Source organism: Podarcis muralis, chromosome 16 (genome assembly GCF_964188315.1).
Source record: "Podarcis muralis chromosome 16, rPodMur119.hap1.1, whole genome shotgun sequence".
In the NCBI taxonomy this organism is placed as follows: Eukaryota; Metazoa; Chordata; class Lepidosauria; order Squamata; family Lacertidae; genus Podarcis; species Podarcis muralis.
The window spans coordinates 28,535,733-28,548,595 of NC_135670.1; the positions used below are offsets into that span (position 1 = coordinate 28,535,733).

Genomic DNA, 12,863 nt, shown 5'->3' on the forward strand with positions numbered 1-12,863 from the left:
GTGTCTGCGCATGCGCAGGTTGCGATTTGGCGCTTCTGCGCATGCGCAAAGTGTGATTTTGCGCTTCTGCACATGCGCAAGGGCCGAAACCCAGAAGTAACCTGTTCCGGTACTTCTGGGTTCGGTGCGATGCACAACCCGAAATCGTGCAACCCAAAGTGTCTGTAATCCGAGGTATGACTGTATAGTTAATCTGTTTTGGGAACATGCCTTATATTGAGTCAGACCATTGGTGCATCAACTCAGTATTGTATACCTTGATTGGCTGGGCATCTCCAGGATTTCAGGCAGGGCTGTCTCCCAGCCCTATCTTGAGATGCCAGGCAGAAATTGAACAGAGAAGCGGACACGGAGCAATGGATCCAAACTACAAGAAAGAAGATTCCACCTAAACATTAGGAAGAACTTCCTGACAGTAAGAGCTGTTCGACAGTGGAATTTGCTGCCAAGGAGTGTGGTGGAGTCTCCTTCTTTGGAGGTCTTTAAGCAGAGGCTTGACAACCATGTGTCAGGAGTGCTCTGATGGTGTTTCCTGCTTGGCAGGGGGTTGGACTCGATGGCCCTTGTGGTCTCTTCCAACTCTATGATTCTATGATCATCATCATGTTATATTATATTATATTATTTGTACTATCTGACTGGGTTGCCCCAGCCACTCTGGGTGGAATGGGACCCTCTGAAGGCAAAGCAGATGCTCTACATCTAAGCTACAGCCCTTCCACAATAACATTGGGTATGTCTTGCAATGTATGTGCTTACGGCCCTTGAGAGTCTTTACTATAATTAATGTACTCTAAAATTGGAAACCTCTAGTTTTGTTCTCTCAACAATTCTGCTGGGCAAGGGCGGTCCACCAGATGATATTGAACTCCATCTCAGCTCAACAGGACACCCCCTGATCAGGGATAGTGGGAGTTGTAGCCCCCACTACATCTGACGGCTCAGTGGCTCCCCATCTTTTCTGTAGAGTAGCTGCTTCTTGTTGTTAATATTGTTAACATGAGTCACAGCAGAGATAGGACTCTTAATCCAGTGGACCACAATAATAATAATAATAATAATAATAATTTATTATTTGTACCCTGCCCATCTGGCTGGGTTTCCCCAGCCACTCTGGGCGGCTTCCAACAAAGATGAAAAATACACTAAAATGTCACATATTAAAAACTTCCCTGAACAGGGCTGCCTTCAGATGTCTTCTGAATGTCAGGTAGTTGTTTATCGCTTTGACATCTGATGGGAGGGCGTTCCACAGGGCGGGCGCCACTACCGAGAAGTTGATGAACTAATGTTGATTAGTATGATCTGATGTTTAGGTGATGGAATCCAAGATCAGAAGTGCCAGAATATCTACATGCATATCATTGCATTTATGTTATCAGATAGGTGGCTAACGTATTTTCCCTTCCATTTACTCTGCTAGCTTACAAGACGCTTACCGCCCATCAAGGAAGCGAAGCCCAGGTTACAGAAGCTCTTCCGCGACTTCTGGCTGTATTCGGTGCTTATGGGATTTGCTGTGGAAGGCTCAGGTACTCCAGAGATTCCTTTTTATTTGGACAACCGCTTCTCAACGGAGAGGCAGGAAAATATGCCAAATAGCTGCCTGTTGCCACATTTAAAAGTTTTCATTTACCAGCGACTTCACTGCTGAAGAATTACGCTAATTTGTTGTAGCAGCAGCTGCAAGAAATATCCCGGTGATACTGTCCTGTTGTCGTTGTGACAAGAAACCCACAAATGGGGATAGACTGAGCGGTCTAATTCTATACCATTTCAGTTTCACTGGCGCTCAGTCTTAAGTCCATTGGGTTCTGTCCTGCTAAGTTCTACCCATCACACCTGAACCGGCAAACTCTGTGTGTTTTTGTTTTGCCTGCCCTCTAAAACCAGAGTCATAATCCAGCTGTCGCTCATGGTTTGGAGGTCAAATGGTGTGGCTTGTGACAAAAAGGAGGAAATCTGATTGGATGAGGGGGGGAGGAGGGAGCATATGAGCCCAAGGCTCCGTCAATTAACGCCAAATTGCGACTGCATGCAAACCAAGCTTTAATCTTTTTGAAAGGGTTTCTGATATCCAAATTTAACAAGCCTAGTGTGACTCAAACTAATTTTTGTTACTTTTACCTTTGATAAAAGTTCTTGGCACAATGACAGCATCCTGGTTGGACATGGTTCTGGCCTTAATGCCCAGAGATGATGATGATGATGATGATAATGATGATGATGATGATAATGATAATGATGATAATGATAATGATTATTATTTATACCCCGCCCCAACAGGGCTCCCAACAGAATATTATTATCAATAATAAAAGTGATAAAATATCAAACATTAAAAACTTCCCTAAACAGGGCTGCCTTCAGGTGTCTTCTAAAAGTCAGATAGTTGTTTATTTCCTTGACATCTGATGGGAGGGTGTTCCACAGGGCGGGCGCCGCTACCGAGAAGGCCAGGCATAGGCAAACTTCGCCCTCCAGATGTTTTGAGACTACAATACCCATTATCCCTGACCAGTGGTCCTGTTAGCTAGGGATCATGGGAGTTGTAGTCCCAAAACATCTGGAGGGCCGAGTTTGCCTATGCCTGGAGAAGGCAACTGCTGGTTACCTGTAACCTCACTTCTCGCAGTGAGGGAACAGCCAGAAGGCCCCCAGCACTGGACTTCAGTGTCCAGGCTGAACAATGGGGGTGGAGATGCTCCTTCAGGTACACAGGGCCGAGGCTGTTTAGGGCTTTAAAGGTCAGCACCAACACTTTGAATTGTGCTCAGAAATGTACTGGGAGCCAATGTAGGTCTTTTGGACCGGTGTTATATTATCTCGGCGGCCACTCCCAGTCACCCGTCTAGCTGCCACATTCTGGACCAGGTATAATGTTCTTTTGTCTCCAAATTATAGGTCTTTGGCCAGAAGAGTGGTATGAGGGTGTTTGTGAGATAGCAACCAAGTCGCCGCTACTGACATTTCCTAGCAAAGAGCCTCTCCGCTCTGTTCTTCAGTACAACTCAGCTATGAAAAACGACACAGTCACTTCCGTAAGTCCTGCCCCCTTCTTTTCAGACCCTCATTAATGCACAGAGTGAATGGGGTGCTGAGATCATAGAAATACCCTCTTGTGTTATGCAGCTCCCACCTTAAAGAGAACAAAGGTGTTTTTTTTAAGGAGCAGCTTCACTGAAATCCCCAAGCCGAACTAAACATTATACAGGCTAGCAATGCAATGAGGGGTGTGGATCTTTTGCAGGGGAGAATTTACAGGAAGAGGAAGGGGTGCTTAACCTTTTCCTCCCAGGACTCCCGCCAATGCTTCCACTCTTAAAAACACCCAAAGGGAAGGGCATGTGGGAGAGAATCAGTAGGCAGCCAGAGAGGTCAAGCACTGCCTGCTGTTTCTCCCCACAAAGGCACTACTGCCTGGCCTTGGTGTTGTCTGGAACTCGTCCTATACTTGAGTAGGACCCTGGCAGAGACACATGCCCGACTGGCATGTTCTCTCCCTCCTGCTCGTTTGTTCGTGAGCTTCAAAAGCTTTCTTCTGCCCAAGCATCACAGTGACCCATGCCAACAGACACCGGCACACTTAGGGATCCGCAGAGTCTTCGCAGTTTGCGTAGCAGAACTCAGCATTTTGGCTGATCTACGTTTATTTACATACAAACACACACGGAGCACTGCAACATGGCTCCCTCTCTCTCTAGCATCAGACAGCAAAGAGAAAAAGAACAAAGGACAATAGTCCCACTTCACGGAATACAGTAACACAAACATCCTGTCTCCGTCACTTCCCACTCTGTGGAGTCAAAACATACACTGTCATGTGATAGACAAAAATCCCATGACTGCAATCACGGAGCAGGAATTCTAACAGGTATTACAAGGCAGTTATGGGTTTGGGCACCCCCAGGTTATCAGTATTTTGACCGGAGGGATTTAATCAAACCCTGGAAATGTAGTTTGCACGGTTAAAGTGGAATAAAGCACCTGTTCTCCTGGGACAACAAATCCACTTTAAAAAACAAACAAACAGATTTTGCAGCTTAGAAATGTGACAGGGAAATGCACTGAAGAGTGTGGAGTAAAGGACTGATTGCAAACAAAATGGAATGGATGCTCAGTAAAGACTTAGACATTGTATAACCTCCGCCTAAGCAAACCAGGGCGAATGTCTGATAAAGAGGAGGTCTGGAGGGGTCCTATGTTAACCTCATAACATGTAGTTCTGCCCCAGGGGTATCAGCTGAGAGTGAGGGGGGGGGGAGAGAGAGAGAGAGAGAGAGAGAGGGAAAGAAAGAAAGAAAGAAAGAAAGAAAGAAAGAAAGAAAGAAAGAAAGAGACAGCCCTTGTTTTTCCTGCTTTTGATTCTTACCTGTCAAGACTTTTGAAGTTGTGGAAGACAGCAACTTGGTTTTGTATCTCCCTGCCCTTTCAGAAGTTATTTGCATCGATCCAGTTTCCTGATTCCCTCCCCGTATCATAAGCTGTAGTGCTCCTCTGCTTGCTTGTGAGTGGAGCGGTTAGCTGGCAACTGCTTATGCTCTTACGATGGAAGGAAAATAAAAGCCAACACCCCGTGGGAATCTTTCTTTTTTTTGGCAGACTTCACCCTGACTTGTGATGAATCGCATCGAGCCACATCAGCATTCTTGCAAACACACATAGTGTTTGTCTTCTCTCAGGATGTGCTGTGAAACACTTTGAGCACCTTTCTGTATCCTGCAAAAGGATTTTTTTATGCTTCCGTTGTTTTAATTCCCTTTGTATAAAGTACAAAAGTAATGGCTGTTCAGAAGAGTTCTACAGGTTAAGTATCTCATGTTTTGAGTAGCTGATGGATGTTTTTCTTGTTTTGCTCTTAGGCTGAACTGAATGAGTTACGGAGCACCATCATCAATCTTTTGGATCCTCCTCCAGACGTATCTGCCCTGATCAATAAGCTGGACTTTGCCATGTCTACCTACCTGCTCTCTGTGTACCGTCTAGAATGCATGAGGTAGCTTTTTAAGCCCTGCTCGTGATTTTGTAGTGCCCTGTTTGCTTGTCATATTAAACCACACCGTGGTTTAGCACGAGCACACAGGCTCTGGGAGACGAGATCCCAGTCATCTTGCTTCTGCCCTGGACTGAGTTAAGCCATGGTTTGGCTTCCTGTGCCGTCTGAACCTGGGCTTGTAGTTTAGTTCTCTTGGACAAACCAGGGATTGTAAACCATAGGGCAGACCTTGGTTTACAGCTCATGGTTTGTCTGGGAAAGCTAAACCATAAGCAAGGGTTTGGATAACACGCTAAGACAACCTATGGCTTAGGTCAGCGTGGCACTTCAGCAAAATGACTGGGGAGGAATGAAGTGGTTGCCCTCCTCCTCTTAGGGAGCCTGGAAGCTTGCAGTTTTGTGCCACATCTTGGTTTGGCTTTGCATTATGTCCGAACCAATTTCTGGCATTTTATGCACTTTGACTTTGTGCTTTCCCCCCACTAATTCTTTAATCCTTTTCCAAACTGGGCAACTTGATGCAAATGGTTCAGCTGCATCCCTTGTTTTTCCATTAAACAATTACAGCTGTGTGCAGGGAGGTTTAGCCTTCCTAATCCAGCCTCATGAACTATGAGCCTTAGTTAAAAAAAGTTTCCAATAATGGTAAGCAAAACAGGAACATTTTATTTTTTTTGACCCTGCCGTGTAGCTGTAATGGGGGCTGGTGGTTTTGCAGAGGTTGTGGCTTGGTAGGGAAGGGATAAGCCTCCCTGTGTACTACTTTCTCTGTTAACAGTTCTCCCCCCCTCAAAATCCCTGTGGCTATAATTAATTAAAGAAAAACATTAAGCTGCGCAATAAGCATGACATGAAATTTGGCCCTAAGCTGGTGGCTATTGTCACATCTTATGCCAGTGGATGACATGATGAGTGCAAAATGGAAGGCAACTCCTGCAAGAGTTTTAGCTTTTAGCAGCTACATTTTAAAACAAGGTTCCTTTCAGTTAGAATTCCACACCATGTAAGGAAAAGACAGCTGTTTTCCGTGAATGGGCACTTTAAAAAGCCTCCTTCACCTGTATTTCTATGTCAAACACATTTCTCATAATCTCTCTCCTAGGGTATTGCGTTCAACAGACCCAGATCGCTTCCAAGTGATGTTTTGTTATTTTGAGGATAAAGCTATTCAAAAAGACAAATCGGGTGAGACTGTATATAGATTGTGTTTTACCTAAGGTAGACAGATTGGTGTCTGGCTGTAACAGAATTAAACGAACTTTTACCAGCTTTCATTTCATATAAAGGTAAAGGGACCCCTGACCATTAGGTCCAGTCGTGGCCGACTCTGGGGTTGTGGCGCTCATCTCGCTTTATTGGCCAAGGGAGCTGGCATACAGCTTCCGGATCATTTGGCCAGCATGACTAAGCTGCTTCTGGCGAACCAGAGCAGCGCACGGAAACACCGCTTACCTTCCCACCGGAGCGGTACCTATTTATCTACTTGCACTTTGACATGCTTTTGAACTGCTAGGTGGGCAGGAGCAGGGACCGAGCAACGGGAGCTCACCCCGTCACGGGGATTCGAACCACCAACCTTCTGATCGTCAAGTCCTAGGCTCTGTGGTTTAACCCACAGCGCCACCCGCGTCCCTCATTTCATATAATATAGCATAATTATTGGGTTACCTTTTTGGTGGCTTCCTTCCCACAAGGGGCTAGGTGGATAATTTTTGTCAGGACTCTGGTAGGGAAAGAGAGGTTTAAGCCCATCCCCCCCCACACACAAATTGTGCAATTTCCCTTATGGTGGCTAGTTAAATAAATAAAAAACAACATGCACATATTGTGTGTTTGTTTATGATACTCATTTGCATCCTGCCTCTTCAGGATTCAAATCTATCCAAAGCAACTTCAAATATTTCAAATTGCACCAGTAAAATCATAATGAACAACATCATGACAAATCATCAAGATTCTTCCCCCTGGGCAGTGTGCAGTAGACAGGCTTGTGGGGAGAAGAGATTGTCCAGCTGTAACAGAAACAGGCCCCCAGTGTTGTCTTCACCTGCCTGCTTGTCTCCTGGAATCTTTAGCATCAGGCAGTTGGTGGGAAATGGTTTTCATGCAATTAAAGTCACCTTTAATGGAGACTTGAAGGATTTAAAGGACGGACGGAGGTTAGGCAATACATTCATTAAGTCCAGGGGAAATGATTTTTAGGATAGAGGTGTGAGTGATGCAAAACCTCCCCCTTTAGCTCTACCGAGAAGGAAATCTGTCCCAGAGTTTCAGGAGAAAATGGGTAAAAAATAAGCACAGCCAACATTTCTTTTCTTTTGCTTCCTCCTTTCAGGTATGATGCAGTGTGTCATATCCGTAGCAGACAAGGTGTTTGAAGCCTTCCTCTGCATGATGGCTGACAAAGTAAGTTAACCAGGGCAACGACAAAACGCCTCCTTAGGTCAGCCCAAATCTAGAGTGCTTTTGCAAACGTAGTGCAGAACAGGGATGGGGAACCTGTGAACCTTCAATGTTGCTGGAGTATAGTTATTGTCATCCCTCACCTTGGCCTCTGCCAACTGAGGCTGATGGAAGGTGGAGTCTGACAACATCTGGACAGACACCAGTTCCCCATCCTTGACTTGGGGCTGCATCCAATTTCTCTGTCCGCTACGAAAGGACCCTTGAACTAATGGATGGGTGAGTTTCAGCTGTGCACAACAGAGGAACCCCAACGCAACAGTGGCGCTGGCAGAAACTACTTGTGCAACAGATTTCACAGTCTATCGTGCAACAAAGCTACTACGCTAATGCCTTCCCTTGCACAACGTTTCACTGGCACAAAACGTTTCGCCAGCATAACAAGTCTACCTCAAATTGACTTTAATAAGCGCTACATTGGATACAACCCTGATGCACTTCCACGTTAAATCCTTAGGCTAGCAGATTGGCTCCTCTGCTGTTGCTCCGACACATTGAAAAACTGTTGCATAGAAACGGCAGGTGGAACTTCCTTTAGCCCTTAATTGAAACCTGTCCTAAAAACCTTCAGAGTGGGTTTCTCCCTGCATTTAGAGCATTGTGGATCCAGGAATAAAGGAGAACAATCTGAGGGTCAGTTCAGATTCAACAGAGAACTGTGGTTTGGGTGGAACAACAAACCATGGTTTGCTGCTAGCCTGGAAGTTAGGGAGAGAATTGTAGTGTGGAGAGGAAGAAGGAGGAGGGAGCATATGAGCATGAAGATCATTCATATGACACTAGCCCATGAAATCGTTAGCTAATAACATGGCCTTGTATTTCCTTAACTTTACGTGGAACTGAAAAGCAGCGTGCTTCTGTTGGAGAGAGATCTATCGATCGCATGAATTCAGGGCTCATTCTTCTTACATCGCAAAGCAATAGCAAATGCTCTAGGTGACGGCAGAACCTTTCTGAGGAGCAAACTTGGCAATGGTTTTTATTGAGTACTGATCAAAATAGGACATTAGGGTTGAGCAAGCTGGCTGCTGTCTTGTTGTTACTCTCTACCCCACTCATTAATGGTGCTAAAGGTAAAGGGACCCCTGACCATTAGGTTCAGTCGTGGCCGACTCTGGGGTTGCGGCGCTCATCTCACTTTATTGGCCAAGGGAGCCGGCGTACAGCTTCTGGGTCATGTGGCCAGCATGACTAAGCCGCTTCTGGCAAACCAGAGTAGCGCACGGAAACGCCGTTTACCTTCCCGCTGGAGCGGTATCTATTTATCTACTTGCACTTTGACGTGCTTTCGAACTGCTAGGTTGGCAGGAGCAGGGACCGAGCAACGGGAGCTCACCCCGTCACGGGGATTCAAACCGCCAACCTTCTGATCGGCAAGTCCTAGGCTCTGTGGTTTAACCCACAGCGCCACCCACCCTATTAATTGTACTAGATAAGAGATAAATCATAATGCAAAGCTAAGTCCTATTTTCCTATAACAGTCTTAGACATTTTTATCCAGATATTAGTGTACTATGTACACTGCTTGTGACCTTAAGCAGTGATTTAGCAACTGTTTTAAAGGAACAACAAAAAGCCTCATGTTCCTCTTACACGTTTAGGCTAAAACGAAAGAAAACGAAGAAGAGCTGGAAAGACACGCTCAGTTTTTGCTGGTGAATTTCAATCATATTCATAAGAGGATCAGACGGGTCGCCGATAAGTACTTATCTGGCCTTGTAGACAAGTGAGTGTATTTTTAAATATGCTGCCCTTATTTTGATGTTCAGGCAACAGCAACTCTCCCTTGGTTTTTGTAATTTCCTCCCTTCATTCCCACCCTCTGCTTTGTGTCACAACTAGACTGATGAAGACTTTTGTACATGTCCTTTTTGTTCCAAGGTTCCCTCACTTACTTTGGAGTGGAACAGTGCTGAAGACCATGTTAGATATCCTCCAGACCCTCTCCCTGTCATTGAGTGCAGTAAGTATTTTCATATTAACCATATTATTATTATTCGATTTTGAAACTCCTTTGTAGAGTTCTTGCACTGCAGTTCTTGCTTCTGCAGAAAGTTTAGCAGACGTGATTGCGTCCCTTGAGCTGAAACATGGTTCCTTATCCTTGAAATAACTGGCCAGCCCCTCTTCGTTTCCTCCAGGATATTCTATTCTCCCTTGGTTTTCTGTTCCATCCCGCAAAAGACGCTCATCATTGTCCAGTAACTGAGGATACTCAGCTTTTGTTGGGTTGTTGAGAATGCCTAGGGCTTTCCCCCTGAAAACCTTTTGAATTTCTGCAGACGTTGGGTTCTCCCATGCATGCTGATACTTCCCTCTGGAGTAAATCTTGCACAAACCCAGAGTGGAGTCCCTAAGATGTTTGGGTGGCACCTTGTACACTTCCTTCCGGCAACTCCTGCAGCCAAGCTGGTGCCAAATGTATTGCTCTGCTTTCCTCTGGACCCTACTGTGGTGATCAGACAGGGCCCCCGGACGTTTGACGGTCTATTGACCCTGTGCCACCACTGTGATTACTTTCTTCGCTGCTACCACCCCGTTTCTCACGGGGACACACGGAGTCCAGACAGTTGTTAACATAAACAAATAATCAAGTTTATTTTTAAATGCAGGAACAAGCTTATGGTTTCAGTTAGGTTTTTCTTGACAGTTTCTTAATCTTAGTTCCTAACAACTTCAAACTGATTATCCCCACCTATCTATCTGACTCCACCTGACAATTCCTCTCACTCTCTCACAATACAACTCTACCAACCCACTGCCTATTGCTCCCTCTTCCTTCTCCAACTCCCAAACCTCAACTGACCTTCAAAACCTCCCACTCTAACTTTTACTGCACCCCTTGCATTCCCACTGGCCAATCACATCACACTCATTTAACCCTTTCCTTATGACCCATCCTAGGAGGCAAACGCCACACCTACCAGCGAGGTGTGGGTCCTGTCTTCTGGGCAGCCCGGGATCTCCATACACACTGCCCAGGCTTGCGCCTCGGGGAAGTCACTTCAATGCTGCTAAGACAGCAAAAACAACATGGGAGGCAGTAGTTACAAATTACCCTCTCTGCAGCCACAGCAGGCACTGTGATTCTGCAGCAGTTTAATTCTTCCCCTGGAGGCGCACTCCATTGTCTTTTGAGAGAGACGGATGTCAACACACAGCATTTCTAAGAAAGTGATCTGATTCTTGTTAAAGGTCTTTTTTTTCCCTTTTCAGGACATTCACAAGGACCAACCCTACTATGACATTCCAGACGCCCCGTATAGAATTACTGTTCCCGATACATACGAAGCTAGAGAGGTAAGACACTCCAGGACGCAGAAAGATGAATTGAAGTTTACTACGACCTTTTCTAGATTTGCATCTTCTTGCTCCTGCACGTGGTTAATGCTTGAAGGCGACTAATTACTTATGTCTGGCCTCATATATATTTTTCCTTCCAGATAATTTGGAACATTTCTGTTTCCTTGCACTGCAGTATTGGAACTGCAAGAGTAGCATTTTGTCTGCCTTTGCCAGGCTGGAGTAGATGGGCTTACCTAGTTGCATATGGGCGGAGGAGCAAGAGCCCATCTTCCTCCCTGCTTGCCCAGTGTGCCCACCCCATTTCCTTTGTCCTAGATGTCCACATGTAGGGATTGGTACATGGGAAGCTCCCTTATACTGTATCAGGCCGGTTTGGTCCTTCTAGCTTAATGTTGTCTTCGCTGCCTGGGGCGATCACACAGGGTCCCCGGATGTTTGACAGTCTATTGATCCCTGTGCCACCACTGTGATTGCCTCTTCGCTGCCACCAACCCGTTTCCCTCGGGTACACACCGAGTCCAGACAGTTGTTAACATTAACAAATAATCAAGTTTATTTTTATAAGCAACTTCAACTTCCTAACAACTTTAAACTGATTATCCCAACTATCTATCTAACTCCACCTAACAGTTCCTCTCACTCTCTCACCACACAACTCGACCAATCCGCAGACTTATCCTCCCTCTTCCTTCTCCAACTCCCAACTCTCAACTGACTTCCACACCCTCCGACTCTTAACTCCTCCTATCAGTTTCTCTCTGGCCAATCACATCACACTCATTTAACCCTTTCCTTATGACCCACCTAGGAGGCAAACACCACACTGCCTGACAGTGGCTCTCTGGGGAGGCTGGGGGATGAACCTTGGACCTTCTGCATGCAAAGCAGAGGTTCTTCCGCCAAGCTATTATTGGTGAAAGGCAGATAAGAAATCTAATTAAGAAAGAAAAGAAACCCAATTCTGCTCAGGCTTGGTTGAAATTAACGGATGTAAGTTAGTCGTGTCTATTAATTTTAGAGGTTCTACTCTCTGAGTTGGACCAGCCACCCAAATAATACTAAATACATTTATCAAATATTAATAATGTGTGGGGGATTGAACGCCACGATCAGTGTTCTAGATAAAGCGCAGGAATCGAATGCACAATTTGAAACCATGCCAGAGCCTGTTTAGCTTTTCAAATGTGCTAGCAGTTTTACTGCCGCATGTTGGATATTTTGCATGTGCGCCCGACCCAGCTTAATATTTGCTTTATAGTCTCACCTTGGAAGTCGAATGGGATCCGTTCCGGAAGTCCATTCGACTTCCAAAACGTTTGGAAACCAAAGCGCGGCTTCTGATTGGCTGCTGGAAGCTCCTGCAACCAATCGGAAGCCATGTCGCATGTTGGGCTTCCAAAAATAGTTTGCAAACCTGAACACTCACTTCCGGATTTGCGGCGTTCGGGAGCCAAAATGTTTGAGAACTAAGCTGTTCGAAAACCAAGGTACAACTGTATTTTGCTTTTATTATTCAGCACAACAATTCCTTTTACCAGCTGACTGTTTTGTGTCCCTTTTTTTAGAGTATAGTAAAGGATTTTGCCGCACGCTGTGGAATGATTCTCCAAGAAGCCATGAAATGGGCCCCTTCGGTCACCAAATCTCACTTGCAGGTAACTTCTGCAAGTTGTAGCTAAATATTAGGGTGTGTGTGTCTGTGTGTGTGTATTTAAAGATGGAGGTATACTATGTAAAACAAGGCACTCCCTCTCTTCTCCCACAGAAGGGAATGCCATTTTCGGTATATTGTATTAGACATTGTTTTAAAGTAGTATCAGTATCAAACTTTATTTCGGTCACAGACCAGCATAAGATAAAACATACAGACCTTGTTTTAAATTTTCTGCTTGCGCTCAGACTATTCTCTCTGCTCTTCTTTCAGGAATATTTAAACAAGCATCAGAACTGGGTCTCTGGCCTGTCCCAGCACACAGGGCTGGCTATGGCCACAGAGAGCATCCTCCACTTTGCAGGCTACAACAGGCAGAACACAACTCTGGGGGTGAGTGAGGACAATCACCTCTTTGGTTAACTGGCCAGAGTTTGCTGTGTTTTT

General features: G+C 45.4%; 1 protein-coding gene across 1 annotated transcript in view; it reads left to right on the plus strand.

Moving 5' to 3' along the window:
- PI4KA (phosphatidylinositol 4-kinase alpha) overlaps positions 1-12,863 on the plus strand; it is a 93,454-nt gene that overhangs the window by 50,469 nt on the left and 30,122 nt on the right. The window contains exons 20-29 of the mRNA XM_028710583.2: positions 1,424-1,532; positions 2,905-3,041; positions 4,863-4,996; positions 6,099-6,181; positions 7,332-7,402; positions 9,061-9,185; positions 9,341-9,422; positions 10,676-10,759; positions 12,331-12,420; positions 12,690-12,809. Of these exons, the coding sequence (XP_028566416.2) occupies positions 1,424-1,532; positions 2,905-3,041; positions 4,863-4,996; positions 6,099-6,181; positions 7,332-7,402; positions 9,061-9,185; positions 9,341-9,422; positions 10,676-10,759; positions 12,331-12,420; positions 12,690-12,809 (1,035 nt within the window). The remainder of the gene's footprint in view (positions 1-1,423; positions 1,533-2,904; positions 3,042-4,862; positions 4,997-6,098; positions 6,182-7,331; positions 7,403-9,060; positions 9,186-9,340; positions 9,423-10,675; positions 10,760-12,330; positions 12,421-12,689; positions 12,810-12,863) is intronic.